Genomic DNA, 25,329 nt, shown 5'->3' on the forward strand with positions numbered 1-25,329 from the left:
TTTAAAATATGATTTTTTATATGAACTTTTTCTGCTTTTCGGCAATTACTTTGGGATTTTAGAAGAAAAAAACATTGATATTATTATTGTAGCAAATTGTATTTAAAAATGGCATCCATCAAATAACGTTTCACAGAAAAAATGCTCTGATTTTTAGACAAGCACATTTCTTATTTGACTACAGACGCTTAACGGACGCCTAACGGCACCGTGCGCAGCACAACTGACACCGGCTGACAGCTCTGTCACCGTGCGCTCGGCGGGAACGCGCTGTCACACCGAACACTGTCAGCCCGTGCGCACCGGGTCGCGGCACTGCCAAAGGGGGAACCAGTCTAAATTTACCATGGAAAGATTTCCTGAATACTAGCGCCAGCGGTGTGTGCGATGTGATTATGTGGTGTGTAGCGGCAATGAAATTGAAAACGTTCCTGTCGAACGAAATTGCACATGGCGGCGGTAGAACATCATGGAATAGGCGCTCCGTAGAAACGCGTCGGAAAACAGGTACAAACCGGGTTCTTTCGGGCTAGTTTTTGCGGAAAAATGCGTTGGAATGGTCGGTGAACGGGTGGCCGCTGGAGTTGGTGCCAATTTCGGGCCACTTTCGTGGCCAAACGGGCCCGAACGGATCGGTTGCTGGCTGGCTGGGGTGGATTTTCCAGAACCGTCCAATGAACTCGTGCGACGGGCGGTGGGTTGTTCGTCCATCGTTCTCTGGTGCGGCGGGAGGCTAGATTCGGAGCCAATTCTATGTGAATATGAGTGATTATGGTGCTTGGAATGCATTTTAGGCTGCAAGTTTGATAATTTTAATGCAACGAAACTAATCTTACAAATTCTTCAGAGACTCTTGAGAGCGATTAATAGTCAAAGAGACGTTCTTGTGAGATAAATGTAAGTGCTTGTAATGTAAATCGCAAATCGTAAGATGGAATGAAACTAGAAAAGTGATCTTTTGCCGCAGCAGCAGCAAGCGGACAAGCGGACGGCCAACAGTGTATCGTAATGGTGTCGATTATCAGAAAGGGGCATCTCTGGCCGTGCCAACTATGTTGCTATGTTACAATGGTGTGTGGTGCCCGTTTTGTAAAAGATGAAGGCTGCTCATGGTGTGTGCGGTGATGGTGCCCTCGTTTCGGCAAACCTTGATCCAACTTGGTCAATGTAAAATTGTCTCGTTTGGTATTTTAAAGTCATTTTGGATTTTCTCACCAAGCAAGTGTGTGTGTTTCGAGTTGATACACTTAAAAAAAAAAAATCTACAATCACATGCAATCAAATGAGCTTAATTTATAAATCTGTAACAGTACCCGTAGTGTGTAAAATCAAGAGTTTTTTTTGACGTTCTTTATACGACGATGCACCGGTGGTTCAACAAAGGGTCGTTAAATCGCATTTTGCCCATCATTTTCGTACCCATGATTCATACATCCGCGACCGTGGCGCCCATATATATATATGTGTGTGTGTGTGTGTGCATGTGAAAGTGTGTGCTCATGCATACCACGAGATTAATTTGGGTTCGATGGAGGGGTTGCTGTTGGAAAAGCAGGGGACTTTAAACTTTTCCTTTTATTCACCATATCATCATCCGCATCATCATCGTCATCACAGGTTTATTTAGCAGGGAGATGCAATTTTTGATCCTGTGATCCGCGGCGTAATCGGAGAACGAACACACACATACAAACACATCTATCTTGTGCATAATCAAAAATTGTAAAATGGTTGGAGATGACTGATACATCAATGCGCTATCTAAAACGAAGAAAATGCATAGAAAAAAAAAGTTTTTTTTTTACTATTTTTTTATTCCTTTATTTGCTAGATGATGCAATGACTCATACATTGTTTGTTTTTTAATTACTCTCATTTTAGGCTGTTCATTCCAATTCCATCCTCCCTAGGAGAAAGACAATACATTCACATACAAACACATTCGTGGTCGATAAGCTGGCCAGAAATTGTTTTCCCTCCCAAAGCTGTACGCCCCGCAGGCAAATTGAGTTCTAGATCGGCGAAAAAGGGAGAAGTATTGTTCCTTTCTTCTTCATGGTGGTGCAGCAACATTCACAGCCGCACCGCAGCAGCCTGGTTGACTTGAGCGGTCGTTAAATTCAGAGCCAACCAACCCGGCGTATAACTCCCCCGCTGGGGTGGCTTTAAACGTGTAAAGAGAGAAAAGAAGAGAGCAAAACAATGACCACCACGCGGGAGGACGTGCTGCTGCAGATGGGGGAGGTGCGGTTCAAGAAGGGCGACGGAACGCTGTACGTGATGAACGAGCGGATCGCGTGGATTGCGGAGCATCGTGATACCGTTGCCGTGTCGCATCGTTTCCAGGATATAAAGAGTGAGTATTGGAGAGAAGCAACAAAACAATCATTAAAAACTGTTCTGTTTAACGTGCCTTTGTTTTGCTTGGCAGTGCAAAAAATCTCCCCCGAAGGCAAGCCGAAGGTGCAGCTGCAGGTCGTGCTGCACGACGGCAACAGCTCGACGTTCCACTTCGTCAATCGGCTCGGCCCGCCGGCCCAGATGGCAGACCGGGACAAGGTGAAGGAGCTGCTGCAGCAGCTGCTGCCCAACTTTCGGCGCAAGATCGACAAGGAGCTGGAGGAGAAGAACCGCATCCTCACGGAGAATCCGTCCCTGCTGCAGCTGTACAAAGATCTGGTCATCACGCAGGTTCTGACGAGCGAAGAGTTTTGGGCCCGGCACGCAAAAGACTACATGAACAAGGAGCAGACGGTGCGGCAGGACATTGGCGTGTCGGGCGCGTTCCTGGCCGACATCAAACCGCAGACGGACGGGTGCAACGGGCTGCGGTACAACCTGACCGCGGACATTATTGAGTGTATCTTCAAAACGTACCCGGCCGTGAAGCGGAAACACACCGACAACGTGCCGGCCAAGATGACGGAGGCGGAGTTTTGGACCAAGTTCTTCCAGTCGCACTACTTCCACCGGGACCGGATCGTGGCGGGCGGCACCAAAGACATCTTCACCGAGTGCGGCAAGATCGACGACCAGCAGCTGCGCCAGTCGGTCCAGGAGAACCTCGGCGATCCGCTGCTGGACATACGGGCGTTCGAGGACAACACGCTCGAGGAGGGGTTCTGCAGTTCGGCCACCGCCAAGCAGCAGACGGTGAACAGCGGCAACATTGTGCACCAGAGCATGATCAAGCGCTTCAATCAGCACTCCTTCTCGGTGCTGAAGACGTGCACGGACGTGAAGACGCTCAACTGTGGCATCGGCGCGATACTGAACGCTACGCCCGGGGCCAACGACGGAGGAGGAGGAGCGGCCGCCAATGGGCAGACGGGGGTGGCGAATGGGAAGGACAAGCACAACAGCAACAGCCTGCCGGCGGATGGAGCGAACAACAATAACAACAACAACAACACGGTGAATGGGTTCAGCAAGAAGGACAAGCGATCGCACGAGCTGGCGAACGGTGGGACGATGAACCACCAGAATGGAGTGCACGTCGAGCCAACGATTAAGCGGGCCCGCATTCAGGCCAAGATTACCTACGACGATCTGGAGGGCGAAGAGGACGAGCGGTCGCGCGTGAAGCAGCTGAATCTGACCAAAATCGAACGTTACCTGCATGGGCCGGTACCGGCAGCGGGCGGCAGTGCCGGCGGGCATGATGCTTCCCTGTCCGGCCATCCCAAGCGTGGCGGCGACGGGAGTTTGCATGACTTCGAGACAACCCACGCGATGATACTGGAGGCGGCCAATGGGACATGGAGCAACCGGACGCCGCACAAGCTGCTAGTGAGTCCGGCGGCGGCCGTCAGTGCGCTCGGGGACCTGAGTCCGGGCGGTGCGCTCATGAGAGGATTCCAGGAACAAAGCCTTGCCCGTAAGTATTCGCTGGGGAGGGGAAACGGGGGTGGCCGGTACATATCGCCTTGCTCCAAGTGTTCAATCGCGGTTAATTTGCTACAATCGCGGTTGGTCAATGGCAAGGTAGAGTATGAAATGCTTCAAGTTCCACACGAACCGAACGTCTCTTTTTGTCGGTAGTAAATCGTACTAAAGCTCGAGGACATTTTAAACTCAACCGGGCGTGTCCAATTTCCCAATCGTTTGTATCACTAAAACTAACGCACATTGAACCGGCTTTCCAGAACTTGTGCCTCCCGATATTGAGAAGGAAGTGCGTAATCTCTACCTTTCGCTGCTGGAGCTGCTGAAAGAGTTTTGGAAATGTTTTCCCCCGACCACGCCGCAGCTCGAATCGGAAGCTACCCGCATGCACGACATACTGCAGCGCTTCGCAATGGTCAAGCTGAAGCCCTTTGAGGTACGGCAATACAATCCTTCTTGCCCAAGGTGCGCCTCTAATGGTGTAAAATCATGATCATTCTTATTTTTATAGGACCGTGCCATGAGAGAACTGTTGCCATTGGGCTCCTCGCTGACGCAGCATCTGAACCAGCTGCTGCAGTCGGCCAACCGGAAGTACGCGATCTGGCAGGAGCGGCAGCGCCGTACGCACAGGTAGCACCACTGCTCCACCACAACGCTCCATTAGCGGTCTCCTCTCCCACCAACGCCCCAAGGGACACAGCTGCTGCTGCTGCTGCTTCTTTCTATCATCATCACATTTCGATGGTCCCTGCCGATGCCGATGCCAACCATCACATACAGAATTCGATGGCCAACTTCATCTCACCCGTATATTGTCTGTAGTGTGTGTCCGTCTCCTTCTGTCCATCCACATGCCTTTTTGGGGTCTATTTTCGTTCGACATTGATGTGTAGTGATATTCCCGCTCTAAGCGCACTAGTAGCTGCGATTTCCGTTCAATAATGTGAGCTCAAATGTTGGGATTTGCTGGAGAAAGAACAAACAATGAATCGGACATAAATCGTAGAAGTTGCATTATTTTTGCTGTTCTCCTCATTTCTCATCTGCTGCTTTACACGTGGTAGCGCTCCAAAATATTGCCTTGAGGCGTGTTTATTGTCGATTTTTTAAATGTGGCCTATGAACGGCGGAAATTAAGCAGAGTAGAAGGGTGTGTTCGAAGGAGGCCTTAAGCCTCACAAAAAGGGATGTGTTAGTATTACTGATAATAATTGGGGATGGGTATAACGGGGCAATGAGCCAAATGTGAAGAAAGGCAAATATAGGAGAAGGGCAGTGAAATTTGAATCGATTTAAATGAGCCAATTTTGTCATAAAAAAAAGAAAAGAAAACTCAATTAATTCTCAAAGATACAATGAAATACATTCATATCATCTTGGAAAATTGATAGCCACCATCACGCACATCGGTTTGTAATTGTTTGAGAAACGCTGCAGAGCGAAACAATTAGTGGAAAATTTAAAACAATACTGTGCCCGAGTTAACAAAGGCTATGAGGAGGATGGTGCCGATGGAACGAGAAACAGCAACTAACGTGTGGGCGGGTAAAGTAAAATCAATCCTCAAAACTCAGCCCACTGCGACAAATCAAATTAAACGTTTATAACTGGTGGATGAAAATAATCAAACCTAAAATCAAAGGGCGAGAGAGAGAGAGAGAGAGAGAGAGAGAGAGAGAGAGAGAGAAATGGAGCGAAAAATAAAACATACATGGCGCACAGAAGAAATGTGAAACACTAACAAAATTAAACTGTATTAGTGATGAAGAATAAATTTGATAGAATGTAATAAAACTAATCGGTCGCTATAGTGTACACCGCAACGGCTGCAGATAATAATTGTAGATGCGTAATTATGGAATGACATGTTTCCAATAAAATGTGTTTGGTCTTGTGTGGCTAAAAATAACCACCAAATTGACAAAACGGAAACCTAATTTAAAAAATTCTGATTCAAATTCCCCACGCCAGACAAGAGTTCTGGAAATAACTCAAAACATGTTCTGTAAATGATTTTCAACGGCTAATTCAAATGCCTCCACAACTGTCAATCCCAGTCCTCGACTGTCAGCTGTCAAACTGTACTAAATGAGTGACCGTTGTCGCTGACGGGAGCTCACTTCCCAATTAACAATTTCCGTAGCCATTGGAGCAAAACGCTCGAAACGCTTCAGGTTTGTCCTGTTGCATTTCCGTACATCTGTTATGTTTTATAAGCTCGAAAAAAACTATCCATTATGAAGTATTTAAAGTATATTAAGAAAATATAAAATATGCTCTATTTGTTACATTTTTCATAGCTTTGCTTCCCGTAACTCATTGCCGGCCTGCTGCGCATCGGGCCCAAGTGGTGAGTGGCCTTATCGCGCGACTGCGAGCCCCAGCCCGTGCGAACCCGAACGCTTCGCGCGCGGCGCCACTCATCCACTGTACCAGCAGGGAATCATTGCGAGCGCGTCCGCAGGAGCGACAATCGGGTCTTTCGGTCGGTGTTTATTGTGATTGTTCAAGGTAGAAATTGCTAATTTTACCATTCTCCAGCGGTGTAAAAGTGTGGCACGAGCAGCTGGCAGTAGGGCCAGTGGGAAGAAAACGGTTTAAAATGGTTCTAGTAGCTGTAAAAAAGCACTGGTGAGATGCCGTAGAGCGCACAGGAGGTGGAGGTGAAAAAACCGCACAGAGTGTATGAACATGGCGTTGGTATGGTACCAATGGGCGAGGAAAAAAGGGCAAACAATAGTGTGTGCACCGAGCTGCCGAGACAAATTGTAATCACGTTCGTGTGTGTGTGCGCAATTTTCGGTCGCAGTTGTTTTGTCGATTGAAGAAGAACTCTCCCCTCGAAAAATAAATGGACCTGCCAAGAGTGGTGTGAAAACAGTGGTGCAGCGGGGCGAGAGGAGAAAGGAAATGAAAACCAGAGGGCAGCAAAAATCTGTTTACAGTGTGTTGTGCGGTGTCCGGCTGAGTGTGGTGCCTGTATTCCGCAAACGGTGTTAAAATGTGATGTACCGGGAAATAGGCCCTAAAACACGAAGTCGTCGCCGTGTGTGTGTGTATGTTTGAAGCAAAATTACTGTCTTTCTGGGGGAGGGGTGGGAGTGTCTGTTTCCGGGTCGTGTGCAGTTTTCTTGGGAAAAAACCTCCCACCCAAACGATTGATGTTTGGGAATGGAAAAGAAAGTATTCTTGTCCGCCTAGTGGCCTGGTGGCCCGAGGGAAAGCTGTCAGCCCCCGCGGACTGTCCGCTCTTGGACCGTGGTGTTTCTGGCTCCCCCGTAAAAGTATGGAGCACCGTGACACTCTTTCTTGGTTTGGTGGTTGGTTGGTGGTTCTCTCTCCGGAGTTTTGCTGCTTTGGGAGATACTGCCGAGTATCGTCAGACTGCTGCGTTTTGCCTCTGCCGCTAAAATGTTCACTGGTGGCGTTCCATCAAACAGATGCACTTCCAACATTTGCTCCATAAGGTGGGTCCAGTCGGTGTATGAACCACGAAAATTGAGATATTCGGGGCGCTGTTGCCTACCTCGGACGGACAGCAGCAACTCCCACCACCCAGGGCGGCGTTGAAACAAAGTTGAAGGGTGGGAAAATTGTGGCGAGCGTAAGCGAGAAGAAGAACCACCGTGCATCGGGCCTCTCTTTCACTCGTTCGCACTCTCTCTCTCTCTTCTCGCTCGGGTGGCCAAGAGCGCGAAGGGTTTCCGCCGACGAAAAGCGAGAGTGAAAAATAGCCCAAACCGCTAGTTTTGTTTCATTGTGGTGCGTGTACACTGAACAGAGCAGTGTCAGCTCGAGCCAGAGACCCGTTCATCATTTGGGTTTTGTGTCGTGGAAAAGCATGGCAAACGTTGATTTACCGGAACGCCGGACGCTTCGACTGCCCTGTGTGGATTAGGGAGGGAATTTTTCTGCGTGCAGGAATTTTGTTACTTGGGCCGTGTGCAGTGTTGTGTGTGTGCGTGTGTGTGTGTGTGTGTGTGTTGTTAGCAGCTTTCCCTCTTCTGTGGTAGGTGCGAAGATTCTGCAAATAATCAGCAGGCGGGCGGGCGATACACAGCCAACACACACGCCTAATGGGAATCCGGTTTTTGTGAAATGGGACACACAGTAAAGGTAGTCCTTTTTGCGCGATTAAATGTATGTGTGTGTGCGAGAGAATTATAAGGATGCGGTCCAGAAAGGGAATTTTGATATGCGTGTGTGCAATTGAAAACGATGTCCCATGTATGGTGTGTGTGTGTGTGCTCACCTTTTTTTTGTTGTTTGCTGCTCGAGCAAATGTGTGCCTTTTTTTGTCTATCTTTTGTGTGTGAGCGGGGTCAGTCTCCGGGGGCATTTTTGGAAAAATCTTCCGCTGTCAAGCGTGGAACGAACCGTGCGTGTGTGCTGTGTCTGTGTGTGTGTGTGCGTGTTAAAGGGAACACGGTGCAATATGGACTGCGCTGCGTTCTACCGGCATGTGGCAAATGTGGTCTTTGACATCGGAATTTTGGAATCAGCAGCAATCGGTTATCAAATTAATGTAAATGTATAGTTTAGCGGTTGTTTTCAATATTAATTGAGTGAACTATGTATAGTCACACTAAACAGTAAAGAGACGTTTGGCCACGTGCCAACAGACGCCCAGGAATAAATCCGTTATTATTTTTTTATTCCAACAGCTTTATCCTTTTTGCGGCCCAACGGTCATTGTTTTCATAGCCTTGGCCAATAGATTTAATGTTCACTCAATGAAAAACATGGAATTTACAGCATAAATTTGACCATTTTTTCAGTATCAAAAGTATATGAAGCCAAGATAATGATGAATTAAATATGTACAATATTGCTCATCTTTTCCACAAGTTGGGGTCTACCAAAGATTGCTCGCAATTCAAAATATAGCTCGAATGTATGGTTTAGGTACAGTTACTATTAATTATTTTAGACTCTTATTCTTATGACTTTTACAGCACTGCAATTGATCATTTTTTCCATTTTTTATATGTAGCAAAAACAAGGCTAGTGGACCTTTTTGCTCATCTAAATGATTTATCCCTTCAAAAGGGGCCACACTTCATCAATTGTTAGACGCCGAATTGTGGTGTTTTTGTAAACGTTTTGCTTATGCTTTTACAGGCAGTCTGTAGAATATCTTTACATTCCTCTTCTAATTCTTCTTATTAGTCTTCTTATTCTTCTATTTGGCATAACAACATACGTGGTCATCCAGGCTTCTGGGACTTTATTCAGAACCACGCAGCCGGATAGTCTATCCTTTCTACGGGTCCATCTGAAGCTTGAGCCCATGACGATACATATTGTGTTAACTAAAGTCGTACGAGATGAACCAAATAACATTTACATACATTGTGAAAACCAAATCGATACTGAAAAAGATCGAACGACGAATTGGCAACGAGACGTCTAGTCTCGCTTAAGAACTGGACAGGTCTTTTCTGAAAACTGCGAAAATATTGAATGAAAATTCGATTTAGTTTCTGCATTTCTTACCTGCTGTCAGACTGCTCGATGTCTTAAATTGATGAGTTTGTGGCCAACGAAATCTGAAGTAATCCTATGGTTAATCCTGCTAGGAATAAACGAGAAATCATCCTTTACAATGAGCCCTTTTGCCCCACGTTCCCATAGATGATCTGCCGCTGTACTGGGGCATCCTTTCGCTTCTAGTGCTGCTGCGCTCTCTCCCATTCTTTTCGCTCTCTATCTCCGGCTCTCTCTCTTTCTCTCTCACGGGCGTCAGACTTTAATTAAACACTCCATCATTTTCCCATACACCACATCTCTCTCTCGCGCACGCACGCAATGATCTCAGCCGTTCGTGAAATGACACACAAGCGTATGGTTGCGTTTTCATTGATGGGAAAAGTGTGCCGCAACCACCACCGACCACCAGTGCCTCGGGAACACACGGTTTCAAAATGTGCTGTGTAAATTGTGAAAAAAGTTGCAAAAAAGGACACATTTTTGCTCCAACCCAGTTCTGAATTACTTTGCTTATTTTGCTGTCAAATTTTCTGGTTTTCCACAGATCGCGTACAACAAGCAAGAGTGTGAGTGCTTCATACACACACGCTCTCTCTCTCACTCCCTCTCTCACTGGATTTTCTTCCTGGATGAAGAAAATGAATCGAATCGCTAGAGGACAGTCCGCAATAGTGGCAGATCGAAAATCGTAAATCTGAAAGAAAGAAAAAGAACAAACGGCGACGACATCCGCTGTTAGTGTGTGGTCAGTCAGTCGCAGTCTGTGTGTGCGAACGTGCGTGCGTGTGCGTGTGTATTGTGCTTTTCTAACAAGCAAACGAGCTCCTCCAACACACACCGATGATCGGTCGCTGGCCGGTTTACAGCGCTTTGAATAAAAAAAAACCGAGCGAGATAGTGAAAAGAAGGTTTATGCTTACACGCTCCCTAGCGCGTGCCAGTGCGTGTGTGTGTGTGTAGCTGTGATTGTGTGCGGTAGAAAATGGTACCGAAAGTGTTGATCCCCGTACGGCTGCCGGTGCTTTACGCTTCCCATCGCAACGAGGAAAGTGCAGAAAAAGGAATGAAAAGCGTGTGAAACAACCCCCGCCCCCCACCTGCGGTGCTCTCGATTGTGTTCTGTGCGTGAGTGTGTTTGTGAGAAAAGGCGTCGCTCACGCATTGTGCGTGGTGTGAGGTTCGTCGAGTTGCACGCGTTTTTTTGTTGTTTGTTCCTGCAAGCAGAGAGCGGCGCACTGAGCGGTACAAAGCAGCAAGAGAGTGAGAGTGTGCGTGCGCGCGCGCGTGTGTGTGTGCGTCAACCGCCTCTGTGTTCTCAGGTTTTTTTTTCTTCTACTAATGTGAAAAGCAATCCAAGTACGCACAGATTCCTTGTCGAGTGTTTGGGCCAGAATCGTCCATAAATCTTGAAACTTGAAGAATCTCGCCAGCTTTGACCGATAAGAAAAAAAACGTTCTCCTGCCTGTTTGTGTGGCAGTAACGAAACCGTCGCACGCCAAAAAAAAAAATCTGAAACGCCAAAAACGGCCCCAGCATCATGTCCAGCTGGGCCCAGCGGATGCACCGCCGGGCGGCAACGTTCGGCAGCGTGGTGACGTCCTGCGGCCATCCCGGCACGCCGTACCCGCACCGGCTGGAGAAGGTAAAGTTTGGCGTGCCGCTGGAGGAGGTGTGCAAAAACGATATCCCCGGGCCGCTGCTGGTGCTGATCCTGAAGCTGAACAAGGAGGCCCCGTGCCGGAAGGATGTGTTCCGGGCGCCCGGCAATCAGGGCGCGATGAAGAAGCTGATCCACTTCCTGCAGCAGGGCCGGCTGGTGAACGTGGACAACTACTCGGTGTACACGATCGCGAGCGTGCTGAAGAAGTTCCTGCGCAAGATCCCGGGCGGCGTGTTTGGGCGCGACGGCGAGGCGGAGCTGTTCCAGATCGTCGATCTGGACGATGAGGCACAGCAGCAGGAGAAGATTCACAGGTAAGGGGTTGGAAAGGGGGGGCTGGTTGCCATTTTGTTTTCCGTTGCGTGCGATACGCGGTAATGGCGGCTGTGGACTGTCATTGCAGTTTTGATTTGACGTTTGATGAGCGGGATTGATTTGAAGGTTATAGAAGGATGATGCATGTGGAATTCGGGATAAATTTGTAGGTTAGGTCCACTGAGGTGATGGTAAAGCGTGAGAAATGTGTACCAGAAAGAGCTTTAGAAGCATCAGACAATTGACCTAATCATTTTTTACTTATTTTGTAGCTCTTCAACACCTGCGAGCTGCAGAACCTCATTCTCAAGTTCTCCGCCGGAGTTGTCTTGTTAATTGCAACGGTGGGAAGACGTAATACCCAAAAAACGCCCAGAAGAAGCGTCAGTCAACCAGGAAGAAAGGGGGGACGTATGAGGAGAGACCACACAGGCCGGGGACATGCTTCTTGTCTTCCCGCCATCCCAGGGCACACATATGGTGTGTGGCTGTGTGTATTAGGAAGTGATAAACAGGATGTCACGGTTTGTGATAAACAAGCTAGTTATGTGTCATGTTGAGACGCGCGCGGCCCAGTGTGTGTGGTGTCGGAAGCGTGGCAACGGTTTTATTGCATCCAATCGGAGGCCAGTGCCATCCACAACCGCACGTTCCCGTGTGGCAGGCAGCAGGTTAGCCCGAATGGTACATACATGCCATTGCGGCCGTGACTCATCTTCATTACTTGGAGGTTTTTGCGCACTCTCGTTCCAGTTGCGTTTTTGCGTCACAGTTTAAACTCATTCCTGCGTGTTGCCTGGTGATGAGGTTTTTGATTAAAATTGTTGGAATGTACTTCTGAAGATTTTTGGCGAAGAATTGTTTGATGAAGAGCATACTAGAAAAATCCATGAGTTGATGTACCAGAGGTAGTGCAGGAAGATCGCGCAAGACATCAATTGTTTCGATTGCACATGCTGGAGTTTTGCAAGCGAACTGTACGCAGCCGTAACATGATTAGTTTCTCACCAATAACTAGCAAACATTTTCCACACCCCTTCTTTACTGAAACAATCAAGATCGCAGTATCTCTTTTGTGGGGTTTTATTTTGATGAAGGCTAACGGCGCTCCATCAAGCACGCGCTCGCCGTGATTGTTCTTGTGCCGTTGGAGTTAAACGTGATCATTACCGCCCGGTGGCAAGATAAAGAAAAGCCCGCTCAAGGTCTTGCGTTAATGTCTGCAGTTTAACAGTCGCTTCTCTTGAAACCATCCCGCACAGCTTGCTTGATGTTGTGTGTTTTACGAAGGACAGTTAGGCGCTGACAGTCACCCCATGTGAAAGCTTTTCGAACCGTTCACTGTAGGTTCCGTTGTTGTTTGAGGTTTGAGTGTTTTTTTTTGTTGTTGCTTCGCAAAACATGATATGTGTCTTTATGGACGAGCCTTGTCCGCCCGTTCGACTTTCAGTGCCACTAAAGTTGAACGTACTCATGGGGGAGGGTGGAGAACCCAGCGAATCGGAACCGATGTGTGGGTATCGTAATCGGGGCCTTACTTCCGGTTGTAATTTGAGCCCCTTTGGGGGAGGAATTGCTTATGAAATTGTGTAAGTTTTTTCTTCTGAACGTTACAATGTGGAATATATGGTTTATGATTGTTTCGTATTTTTCAGACATCAAAGAGATAATTCAATGCACACGGTGGTTTGGAAAACACTGTAACGAGGTTACGCCCTCAGCACGCCAGCTACTCTCAAGAAGACGTGTGGCATTATGGGGGCCGCACACCTGTTGCATTACGCTTGCTAATGGTTTGCAAGCGGCATGAAGTGGCTTAGTACATACCTAACTCTCCCCCGGGGGCGAATTGATCGAGAGGCAACACCAAAAAAAATCTACATCCACTTTGTTAGTCGCCCAGAGTTCTTGCTCAGAGACACACTGGCAAGAGATGATGAAAAGGGGTTTGCACGGACTGGCCTGTCTGTGTAGCTACTTAGCATAAAGCCCACTCACAACCAATGTCCCAGGTTTCGGGCAGCTTGTACGGCAGCTGGAACCCTCTCGAGCAGCGAACGGCTGGAGTTCCAATCAAGAACTCCCACCAACACACGCACGGACACTGGAGGAGGAATCTCAATTCAAGCCAAACGTCTAATAATATCAATCAACTACTGGTGCGCTCCCCACCAGTATAATGACGCTTTTATATGTGCGTTCTGGCGAGGGGTTGTCCAAGAACGAACGCTAGAGAGAAGGGTAATATGGTCGCATTCCAGCCGGTTAATGGTTTCCAGAATTATGCGTCCTGCGTCTCCGTGTGTGTCTCTCTCTCCCTCCCAACAGTGTACAGAGATGAAGGGGCGTTTAAAGTAGGGCTTTAATTTAATTTCGCTCCTCCTCGCACCGAGACATCAAGCGCCTGTAGAGTGTCCGCCCGAGGTCTTATCACTTAGGCTGTGTAGAGTTGACCGTTTCAGTGACTATGAAACGAATAGAAGAACGCATATGCTTGTTGTGTGGTGCTGCACGACACGACCCCGAGTCTGGGAGCAGCATCTCAGCGCTCCACTACAAATCACATGCGTTTTGCGAATGCATTTGTCTCAAAACTGATAAAAATAGGATCTTTGTGTTGTTGCCCGTTATTCCGTTATGCTCGTCGCATTGCTGCAAATACTGACCCATTTTACAATGCGCATTGCAAGACCAGGCACCAGTCGCTTTGGTCGTTTGAACCGTTTAAAATGAGCGTTTTATGAGCGCAAATTTGTCTCGTTGCAAGCAACGGGTGAGGAACTGTCCCTTAGAATAACAAAAAACATTGCTCGTACATGTAGGTTGAAGTCATCACGCAATGTTCTTAATAACCGGGCGGATTGTGGTCCCGGAACCTGGAACGAAACGTCGAACCGAAGCGATAACAGATGTGAGGCATAAAAGGGGTTTTGGGGGGGTGAAAAACGAAGGCGGCAGCAAAAGCAGGCTGCTTCGGCTGCTGTTGCACGCCTTAGTTTGGACTTTTTTTCGTTCAGTTTAGAAAGAGATTGCGACGACGAGACGACGAAACATGTACCCACCCTGTGTTTGCTTACACAATATCGACATTTGGTGTGTACGCCCCGAACCAGGCGCCCGCTCGCGCACACCGCGCTGCATGGATACTGACCTAGTTGGTTTGGTTGGTTGGTGTTGGAGGCCAATGCACCCGAGGGTTGTATGTATATGCAATCCCCCCCTCATCCTTCCCGCGATGTTACTCTAGGGGCACTAGAAATATTTCTCACTTTAACGCGCGTGTATGAGAATGTGGGAAGTCGTTGCAGTCGTTGGGGTAAGAATAGAAAACGGCAACATTGCCCATATGTGTGTTGAGTGTGTGTGTGTGTGTGTATGAAATCCCTTTCTAACCCGTTCTTTGGCTGCGGGGAGCGCAACTGTGTGTGTGTGTGTGTACGTTTTTATTGCACCCACAGGCGTGTGGGGTCTTGGTATTTTACAAGCGCAACTGCTTCAACATCGCTTCGCCTTCGTCCGTGGTGAGATGGGCTCAAAATCATAACTCCGGATAGAGGGGCAGTCGTTGGATTGGAAGAGCGCATACATCTCGATGCATTTGCTTCTAACTCGATTAGTCATCGGGTAATGGGCCGTCGTCGCCCCTTGTAACCTCTACCGGCGAATAATCGTGGATGTGGAAAGCAAATCTTGCAAACGGTTGCAGTTACCTCAAATTGTCCGAAGACAGCATGCAATGCATTTTAATGACTCTGGAAGTATTCCCTAACCTTTCTGGACATGACATATGGATATCGGCATTGTGTCCGGAACAAACGTGTGGTGTACCTCTTGAGAGAGATGCCACCATTTGTTATGCTCCAAGTTGTTTGCAATTTTCTGAGTCATACAGAAGACACATTTTGGAGCTAGAGATGTCGAAAGATGTACGGTAGCAAACAAAAACATCTATTCCTACATCAACCAGCAACCGTGTTATTGTTCCCGTGCTGTGTATTAGATTGCCTTATTAGGCTCGGTCTACCGCTGGGGTCATCCCAATTTATGGGTGGAAGGAGAGGCCCGTCACGATATTTCCCAAGGCAGAAGCGGTCCGATTATTGTTTGCCCTCGTTTTGCGGACGACCGTGAGAGTGGGGGGGGATGTCGGCCTGCTGTGCACACCCAAAAGCGGTGGAGCAATGACTTTGTTATTTGATTTTAATTTGATAACTGAGCAGAGAGGATCCGATCTGATCCACTCGGCGGAGAAGAACGTCGCACTGACCTTCGCCGCTCGATGTCGCAATGCCGCTCTAGGAATTGAGGCTTTGGAGGGTTTGCATCAGAGAAGCGCGAGCGCGCGCTCGCTGTTCTACGTGTTTGATGTGCGCTGTGCTGTGCGACTACTTATTAGTGGCTGGATTCTATTGCATCAATCCACCTAGATGTCTGCCCAGCCATACTGTCTGCTGCAACACACAGAAACGATGGAATGATGTGTTAAATAGTCAGTCAAAACCCGCCCTCCAAAGTCAAGTCGCGCTCCAATACACTGATCTGGCCCGAACATTTGTTGGGCAAGAAATGTTGGATACAATGCGCGCCCAGTGACTAGATTTTCGATTCTTGCTGTGTGCAGCCTTGTTTTTGTGGTTTTCTGCCCAGTTGCTGCATCAAACTGCAGCAACTTGGGCGCGCCAGAGGCCCAGAGACACGATGTGTTGCAAACGAGGCAAGCAGAGGTAGTGTTACGTAGGTACAGGTGTGTGTGTGGGGGAGATGGTTGGTATCACAGAGATATGCCAAACCGTTAATGAGCGTAGGTAGAGCTCGCCCGTGTGAAGGCAGGCAGTTGGGTGCTGTGAAACCTCCTCTAAACTGCGTAGAAGGTTACGGTTAGCTTCTAATTGACAACTAGTCGTAACTGACACAGCTCGTAGGAGTCTGCACTTCAAATAATCGGTTGATAATTTCTGGCTAGTTTTTAGTTAGGTCAACAGTAATATCCAGAATTGTGACAGTCAGCCGCATTCCAAGTACTACTGTGAAGATTACGGCGATGTACATAAACTGTTGAACAATTTCACGCCTTCTGTTTGATACACCGCTGACCGAGACCAGTTGATCGTGTTGGATATTTGAGAACGGCTCAAAAATTGGAATCAACTTTGCAGAAGCCCTAACCGGTAGCAGCGCACGACTTTAGCAGTGAAAGAGTCCCTATTTGGTTAAGCGATTGTTTGCCAATTTTGGGCGACAACTCGGCGGCCGACTGCTTTACCAAAGCTAACAATGCACAATGGGTTAGCATTGTGCATGGACGGCGTGTCGCTGTGTGGACGTTGTGAGGTCTTGGTTTGATGCGTAGTACGTGGTTGTGTGTGCTTAGCTAAACCCCGCAAGGCGCCGGCCCGATTTATGACTGATGAGGGATGGATGACGGATGACGGCATGCTTTTAAAAATAGAGCGAATGTATTTACGATCCCAAAAAAGGGGACTTCATCGCTGATAAGAATCACTGATTGTGTGTGTGTGGCGGTATGCGGAAATACGGAATACGAGACAACGCCAGCTTAAAAATACATCCTACAATAGGAAGACCGCTGAGAAATCTCGAAGTCGGAGTGCCCGCCTTCACGTTTGGCTAAACTCTTGCTCTATTCTTGTCGCACCAAACGTCGCACAGATCATTTAGGGCAGATTAAGGCACAGGCACGGAGATTATAGAGGTGTCTCCGTGCTGTTTGCTGCTGGCGTCATAATTTGCTGTTGCATCTTGACGAGCACACAAGTGCGTGTCGCGCGCGCACGCCTAAGGATTTCATTCCTTCGCCTCCTGTCGATCGGCCGTAACACATGCGCGCGGGAAGATCGTTCGTGTGCAGCATTGGGCAGAGCTTAACATGTTACTAGAACCCCACCCTCCGCTATGCCCTCCAATCTTGACGATGTGTGTAGGGTCACTGTTGGTCCGCGTGCCTCAGATTGCGGCATGTGACATAGACGGTGGTGTCGCCGCATTTGGCGTGGTGTGTGCGGTGCGCGGTTGTAAATTGTTGAAATAGTTTCCACTGCTGCCTGGTGTCGGCCGGCCGGGCCCCCCTGCCAAACAGGGGTGTCGGTCGTGCACGGTGTGTCTGCTGTCGCCGCGCTTACACCCTTTCGTTGGATGCACCTGGTTCGGCCGTTAGCAGAGCCGCAGTGCCGCCTGATCCCTTGATACGCCCGTTTAGTTTCTAATTCAACCAACTCGCCACCAAGTGCCAGCACTCTGTGTCGCTCTACCCCCTTTCTGCGCAGTGTTTTGGGTTGGGACGGGTTTTTACGAAAACCCTACAACCAAGCCGCGGGTGCGCCGAATTTGACGACAACCAAGCAGAGATATCCAAATGCGCTTTGCTGCAACTCTCCTCGGCGAAAGGCATACACGAATTTGATCCCATGTTTTTGCACCTAACATGACGGCAATGATATTTTCTGTTGTTGGTGTACTTCCAACTCTTCCACTTCTCGGCTGTGTACTCTACTCTCGCGGCATGAAACCGAAGAGCGTGCCCCAGGCGGTGTTCATCCCAAAGAGAAGGCGCGACTGGGCGACCACGACCAACAGACAAAATGGGTTGTCTGCATGACGACGATGATGATGGTTGTGTGAGCACAGGGAGGTTATTGGTGATGCTCGATCTGTGTCCATTAGTGGACATTGCATCCATTTGTCACGACAAGTGTGATAAGTGGTGTGCCAACATGCGCTTGTCGGTCCATATTTCCATAGTAGTCGTTCGTTCGATTGGTCTGGTGCCGGGTTTTCGGTCGGTTACTCGGTCAGCGGACGACGTGTACTAGGCGCCCGGTTGAGCGCTACTACTGTTGCGTTACAACATTAAATGCTAAGGAGTGCGAACGTTTGGAGCAATCTCACATCGATCGTGTTTTGGTACGTGTGTGTGTGTGTGTGTGTGGATTTGATAAGGCTAGAAAACGTTAATCGTTTCGCTCCAAAAATATGGCAGAATGGAGTGTTGCTTTTGGGTCGCTTTGGGCTTCTTGTTGATGTTTGCTTTGGAGTTCGAGCTATGTCTCTCGCTGTCTGTGAACACGAATGTCTTTCTAAATTGGATTAGAGTTATGCAGTACTGTACAGTATGAAGAAAAATTAGTATCTTGCCTAATATATACACAATCACCATTCCAACTACTTCCTTCCTTATATGGGGCGCTTGTTAACCAATAATTTCGTCGGCCTGTTACTGCTGTTGGTTGGTTTGATGGATTGATCTCTGTGCGAAGATCAGAGTCTTCTCATCTAATCGAGACTTGAACGCAAGTTGCATCTGCAGTAAAGTTTTGTACGTATCAACTACGCCATGCGGTCATCTGATCGTATTGTCGTTAAACAAGCAATAAAAGCTTCAATCCAGTACGTGATAAACACTACCAATTTTTTCTGCGGAACATAATTCATTCCGTCTGCTCCTTTAGTGTGAATGGTTCGCAAACGTGGCCAGCTTATATGCTTATGGCCAACATGCCAACCTTGCCTTTAATTTCGTTTGCTCCTGTCCTCCAGCACACTAAGCGGAAGACACAATTACACACATTAACGGTGTTGTTGCGTGTTGGTGGTAGTGTTACCATATTCGATTAGTTTTCGACATCGCCATACACTGGTCTTGGGGGCAAGCGTGTGTGGTGGAGTAAGTGAGTGATGCTGATGTGCGATTTATGTGGTACTTCAATGTGTGTGGAAATTGAGGTGTGTCCCGGGGCACATCATCATTTGGGGGGATACACACAGCGTGCAAAGGGAAGAGCGAAATGGAATCACACACACACGCTAGGGGGTGTCAGAAACCACCAGTTATGGTGTGGATGGGAGTCTTCCGTGTGTTGAGGCGGTTTGAACGGATGCAATGGATGGCCCGCAAACACACACTCACACACACTGGCACACGTGAGAACGTATGCCGACACAGATGGGGTAGTAAAATTGAACTTAATTAAGAGGTTAATTTTTCCTCCGTTTATAGAGCTGTGTTCTTCTTTATTTTTTCAACGACAAACTACGAGCATGCGTTTGGTTTTTATGACCAGATCAACCATCGGGGAATTGGAGGGACGATTTTTTTTATTTTTTTTTTATTCAAAGTATTAAGTTTTGGAAACGGGAAGGATGTTTTAAGTATGTTTTGAAGAATATCTTGATCTTAACAATTTGAGATCTTGACTTCAACAATGTTAAGAATATAGTTCTTCATCTATCTAAGAATACCTGGGAAAGCTTCCAAGTGGGAGAATCACGATACGCGAGAAGAGTTTTTCCTTACCTTCGGCTCAGAAGTGGCTCAGAAGAAGACTCGCAACAAACTGTCAAAAATGAGAGCATCGTCTATATGCTCCGGAGAAGATCTGTTGGGGTGTGTATGTGAAGAAAAAAGGGAAACTGCCATCTAGGTCGGGTGTGTGTGTGTCTGCTTGCTTTCTTGCGTTTGCCGGTTTGCCTGTGCTCTGCCATCACCTTGTCGCACGATTGGCTCGCATCATTCGCCATCGCCCGTTCAACCCCGGCAGCAACAACAACAACGACCGTCGACAGCAGGCCGACAGCTATCGATTTCCCCCGGGGATATCCACCCCACTCCCGGGGATTGTTACAGCTTTTCTTCTTTTTCCACTCTCCATTCGCACCGAGAGGAAAATCGTTCTCACCGTGGTGTGCCGCTGGCGGGTTTAGATTTTTCTCCCGCGGTTCGTTCGTCGCGCTCGCTTCTTGCGGACGACCGACCGACTCACAACAGCCCGTGACGATGACGATGATGGACGGATGTTGACGTTTTCGCGTCGTCATGCTGAGGATCAACTGGTGGCAACCTGTCTGTCGGCAGCTCTACGCACTGGCAGTGCCAATGCGAACGATACGCCACGGCTCGTTCGGCTCGGATTTCGGGGGATGATGTAGCGTGGCATTAGCGAAACCAATTGTACCGCTACTTATATGTCCTGATTAAGCAGCAGCACCCTGTAGAATCCATGTCTGGAGCTCTCTCACTAAATACATTCTATGTCACCGAATAATAATGTGTTGCCTTCATTCCAGGATGTCGCGTAGCCGTGTTTCTAAACCTTCTCGACCAGCGCACCGCTCAGAAGTCGCCAGTCAGTCTAGCGTCGGTATAACGGTCGCGTTATTATTGCTGGGGGTAACCATCAATGAGCGGGCCCGGTGCTTTGCTGCAGTTCGCCCGTCCCGTCTGCAACGGCATTGGAATTGCCATTAAGTGATTGACCATTATAGATCTAATTATAACGCGCTAACCGCGCTCTCCACACTGCCGCTGCTGGTGAAACTACTCCCGGAGCTACTTCTTGAAATTCTTAGAACCCAAGAGGATATGACTAGCGGGTGCGTTAGAGAGCGAAAGTGAACGTTGCACTTCGTTTGTGAACGCACACCAGGGCCTTGCTGCAGCTGATGTGCAAATTCTAGCTGCTGCTCCGCGGGGTAGGAAGATTTCAACTAATTGCGATTGATTTCCCAGTGTCTCAGATTTCCCCCTCCCTAATGTGTGTTGTTGCGTGAGGTGAAAGTGAATTCCATTCCACAATTAGCCATACACACAAAAAGTAATGGAGACACACACGCGGAACGAAACCTTTAGGGAAGGCCCCCGTCCTTCGTAAATTTTAACTGACTTGATTGAAGTGCGGCAGCAGTGTAGTCTTTTGAGCGACAGGGTATTATTGTTTTCACTGGTCGAGGTCGTCCTCGGACGTGAGGTGGGACTGTGAATGTATCATCATGTATGCACGAGGGCCATAATTTCGACATTAATGACAGAGTGGTGTGGTTCCGTGGAATTCGGAATCCATGTACCCTTTTTGTTGGAGTGGGGCATCTTTCTTTGTGCCTTTGGAGTTATTGATAGAATTGGAAAGTTTGTGATCCGGAACCGGCAACGATACAGGCATTAAAAAAAAGGATTCGCTTTCTTCTTGCATTTCCATGGATAATGTTTATGTCTTCAACTCATGTAATCCTCCGCTAAAAAGGAGTAGTTGGTTTCGATAAAACGACACAAAACTAAGCTCCAACATTATCGGATGCTTTGATTGAAGAAACAAGAACAAAACGCTCCAAGAGACATGCGCCAACAGACATAAACAAGACGTACGACGTCCCGGACGTCTACGCTGTCTGTGCGGCGCTCACACCCTTGAATGGGTCTCCTTATCTAATCTTATCTTGCGCAAAAAAACGAGAACCAGTCGATAGTAAATTGCAACAAGAGAGGGTCCTCGTGTTGAGAACAGCAAAAGGTACTTCTTCAAAGGTCTGTTTTGCTCTTTGTTTTTCTCTTTTCTCACGATCGTCCCTCACGGGTGCTCTGTGTGTCGTCGGAACAAACTTCAAGCATCAAGAGAGGGGGTGGTAGGGTACGCTTGGAGGGCTTGTCGAAACCGGTAATGTGTACTGTCCAGCAGTGTGTTGTTGTGCCGTTGTTTTGCTTGCTTTGGCTTCCGATTTGCCGACGTGTTTTGTGTGGTGTGTTGCGTTTCGGTCGTGTGCCGCACTAAGGAAATGCGAACTCCCCATGTGTCGGACCCTATCGGATAGGAGGGCATTTAAGTGATTGTCATCGCTTAGCGTGTAATATGCTTATCGCGGGGTTTTGCGGCAGATTGGATTGCAATGGATCACGCAAGTGCCAAACGAGAGCCTGTCGATTGAGTGAGTGAGCTTAGTTTGATCGTTTCTTGAACTTTGCTCAGCGGTTTCAGTTTAAAGGTTAATTCCTAAAAACGATTATTGAAAACCTTGAGACACATTGTACACGTTTTATTTAGGATATATTTGATGACTCCACAATTTAATGGTTCCAGCAGTTTGGCTCCCAACAATGGCTTGCGGATTATTTATTTATCTTGAAGTTGGGTTGATTGGGGCACGATTTATGAGGTTATTCTTTCTTCTGTTACGCGCTGCGTAGTGTTTATCAACTTCTTCAACGCTCCGTAATGGACCGCGATACTTGGCAAATCTTCGAAGTGATGTGTTATAATCGTTACGGGGAGGTTTTGTGAGATGGTTGGGAATTTTCAAACATTCATACCGATGTGTACATGCGATGTGTAGGCGCGGACACACAGCGACACCTACGCAAACTCATCGAACTGGGGCGGTAAAAATGTAAACGATCGACACTCTGCGTCTCTCATATCCCACAACGGATGATACTCTAAATCTGCGGCCGATGTTTCATCGAGTTGGACCCTCCGCCGGCATCTACAGAGAGCACACAGACACGACACTGATGAGGGACACTGAATTGGCCGCGATAAACCGGAAACGGTTGGACGTTACACATCGAAGGTTCGGACCCCGGGTTCACCGTGCTAGACAGTGTGACGTTGTTTACGTTGTGGAGCGTTCTTTTGCGTGTGGGTTGATCAGAGAAAAATGCTGATTGCGGGTAGATTATTGTAGTTTTGCTCCAGTTTTAGATACACAAAGCGAACGTTCAAAAAATGATTTCCTTTTCAAACAGCAAACGAATTCAACTGAAATTACTGTTTTTGTTTAAACTTCCCAGCAACAACGCCAACGTTTCATTAACTTTTTCCCAACTTTTCTTTTTGCTCCCTACACACACACAGACTACTTATGTCACTGCCAGGCCACACACAGCGTTTGCTGGTGCTGCTGTTCGGTACATTCCGCGTGATCGCCAGCAACTCCGAGCGCGCCGACACCGGCATGACGAGCGAAGCGCTGGGAGTCTCGGTGGCGCCCAGCTTCTTCCAGTCCTGCGTCAGCGACGGCAAGACGGCACGGATGAAGGATGTCCTACGGTTTAAGGTGAGTAAATGGGGGGGGGGGAAGGGGGGGGTTTGTTTCGGGGTTTTGATGCAACCAAAAGCAACGGGTTTTGTATGCTGTAAAACAATACGAAGACTATTCATCTCTCTATCTCCAAGCTCCTATGTTTATAGTGTGATACAAGACATACACAATTCAGTCTAGACGACCGGGATTTATTGCATTTTTTGTGGAACTGTTTTTACCCTGTTAAGTTTAGGCACAAAAAAAAACGTGACAACACGATAGATTGTGTAAAACTGTCACGTTTTCTCGTATTAAAGAGGAGGAAACACAACTTTCAAAAATTTTAGGCATCACGCAAAGCGTGCGTCTCTTTAAAGCCCGCTCGGCGGTTGTTTGGATTTAGAGAAAAAAAATCAGCAGCAGCAAAAAAATAAGCCGGGTTCGTTTATTTATGTAACTAAACGAAAAGCCATTCATCATCAAAACATTATCGCTTCTTGATGCACCAACGATCTCTCAAATCTGCGTCATTTTTGACACTTTGTATGCTTCTATGGTGAAAAAAATGTTGGGCCTGCTCGTTCAGAGGCGCGCCTTCCAATAAAATTATAACGTGTATGTTGGGCAGTACACGGACTGTTACGTCCCGCAACGATGGTTATCGAATTTCGGCACTTCCCAAGACGCCTGGGTGTGGGTGTCCTTTGGCGCTCTTTCTCCAACGACGAACCGTGGCGGCGTTGTAAATGTGTGTCTATCTATGATGGTGGCTGCGCTTTTGCTGTGCATTTGCGATTGTTTCGTGTCGATGTTACCTAACACAGATCCGCGCCTGTACAGACAGCGTTGCCTGTGCTGGCCGAAGAAAAGATAGCCCCCAAAAATGAAAAGAAATGGGTGCGCGCTGCCGTGGACCGCAACATCTCTCTTTCTCTGCGCAACCATATTACCCGGCTTCGATCCGGTTGGATTGGGGTGTGTTCATTCTCTCTTTCGGATACCTTTGCCCTTGCCTTCGCCGTCAATCGTTTCACGTTAGCGCCATTTTTTTAAACCCGCCTTTCGGCCATCACCATCATGATCGTTGCGTTGCGTTCAGGAGATAGCGTTGTCGTCACGGTGGCTACCGGCTGCTTTGCTCTCTGCTACATTGGAACGAAGATGAAATGGGGCGATCGGTTGGTTTGTGTGTGAACAAAAAAAAAAACACAAAAATCGAGAAGCATAAAACTCGCCCCGTGTTGTACGAAGATAGTGGAAAAGAGAGAGGAAGTATCATGATGCAATACATGGGGTTTGGTAAAGATGGGATGCGATAATCCTTCACCACACACACACACTCCCTGGGCGATTTTCCGTGGTCGATTCGTGATCGGGATCGGTGCACACTGGTGTGGTGGCGGCGGTGGCGGCAGCGGCATCATCTCACCCACTCAAAAGCCCAAATAGATCCAAGCGCTGCGAGCACATTATCGAATCTCGCACACACAAAAACGCACGAATCGAATTAGCTTCCCGAATTTCGTTTGTGCGCGGTCGCCCGGCTTTCACCACACCACCACCACCTCCGATTGCCGATTGAGATGATGATGGAACTGCGTGAAATGTGTGTGACTGTGCCGACAACGACGACGACGACGACGACTGCTGGAACCAATTTTTAATCGTTTTCGGCGCAAAGCACGCCGGTTTTCGATGTTTGTGTAAGACGAGTGGGCGCGCGCGCGGGGAAAGTTCATTAGATCCGAAATCGTGCGCGCCCGCCAACACCGCGATCGCGTGTGCATTTGCGGCGATGATGGTGTGTTACGTTTTCGGTGGTTGCTTGTTTCTGTTGTTGGTGTCGGAAAATGATGCATTTTGCTGCTGCAGCTCTGCTCTGGCGGGACAGCGTAACTGTGGCCATTTTACATGTCATTTTCACGATTCGATTGGTAATTATCCTTTATTGAAATGGCGTGCGCAAATGAACGACATCGAAGCTGGTGAACTGGAAACATAAAATTACATTTTCTCATGAGCGGCTGTGATATTTTGCCGTATTTGTTTTGAGTGTGTGGCGGAAATGGGGTTTGGTGGTGTGTGTTGTAATGAATGAGGAGGCATAAGCCCCTCTCGAACTGGTTTCAGCGCACTAAAACGCTCTTAATGTGCATTATACCGGTTG

The 25,329-nt window shown here is 48.0% G+C and overlaps 2 protein-coding genes across 10 annotated transcripts in view; both read left to right on the forward strand.

Moving 5' to 3' along the window:
* Positions 1 to 336: 336 nt before the first annotated feature.
* LOC120956984 (general transcription factor IIH subunit 1) lies at positions 337 to 5,573 on the forward strand. Its single transcript, XM_040378869.2, has 5 exons — positions 337 to 507; positions 1,882 to 2,356; positions 2,432 to 3,877; positions 4,146 to 4,321; positions 4,397 to 5,573. Exons 2-5 carry the CDS (start codon positions 2,203 to 2,205, stop codon positions 4,520 to 4,522), a joined length of 1,902 nt encoding a protein of 633 aa, XP_040234803.2. The 5' UTR covers positions 337 to 507; positions 1,882 to 2,202; the 3' UTR covers positions 4,523 to 5,573.
* A 711-nt stretch (positions 5,574 to 6,284) lies between these two features.
* LOC120954839 (uncharacterized) overlaps positions 6,285 to 25,329 on the forward strand; it is a 42,810-nt gene continuing 23,765 nt past the window's right edge. For 6 of the 9 annotated variants that reach the window (XM_040375086.2, XM_040375089.2, XM_040375079.2 and 3 more), the window contains exons 1-3: positions 6,285 to 6,399; positions 9,923 to 11,353; positions 22,994 to 23,195. In XM_040375086.2, the coding sequence (XP_040231020.2) occupies positions 10,917 to 11,353; positions 22,994 to 23,195 (639 nt within the window). In that variant the 5' untranslated portion in view covers positions 6,285 to 6,399; positions 9,923 to 10,916. The other 3 variants (XM_040375082.2, XM_040375080.2, XM_040375081.2) reach the window with 3 other exon arrangements.

This window comes from Anopheles coluzzii, chromosome 3 (genome assembly GCF_943734685.1).
Source record: "Anopheles coluzzii chromosome 3, AcolN3, whole genome shotgun sequence".
Taxonomy (NCBI): Eukaryota; Metazoa; Arthropoda; class Insecta; order Diptera; family Culicidae; genus Anopheles; species Anopheles coluzzii.

Bases quoted from the DNA above. Each gene is read 5' to 3' on its own strand.
- LOC120956984 (XM_040378869.2), top strand. From the start codon at position 2,203: ATGACCACCACGCGGGAGGACGTGCTGCTGCAGATGGGGGAGGTGCGG. The intron at 2,357-2,431 runs GTGAGTATTGGA...TTTGCTTGGCAG, and splicing joins TCGTTTCCAGGATATAAAGA to TGCAAAAAATCTCCCCCGAA. The intron at 3,878-4,145 runs GTAAGTATTCGC...CCGGCTTTCCAG, and splicing joins CCAGGAACAAAGCCTTGCCC to AACTTGTGCCTCCCGATATT.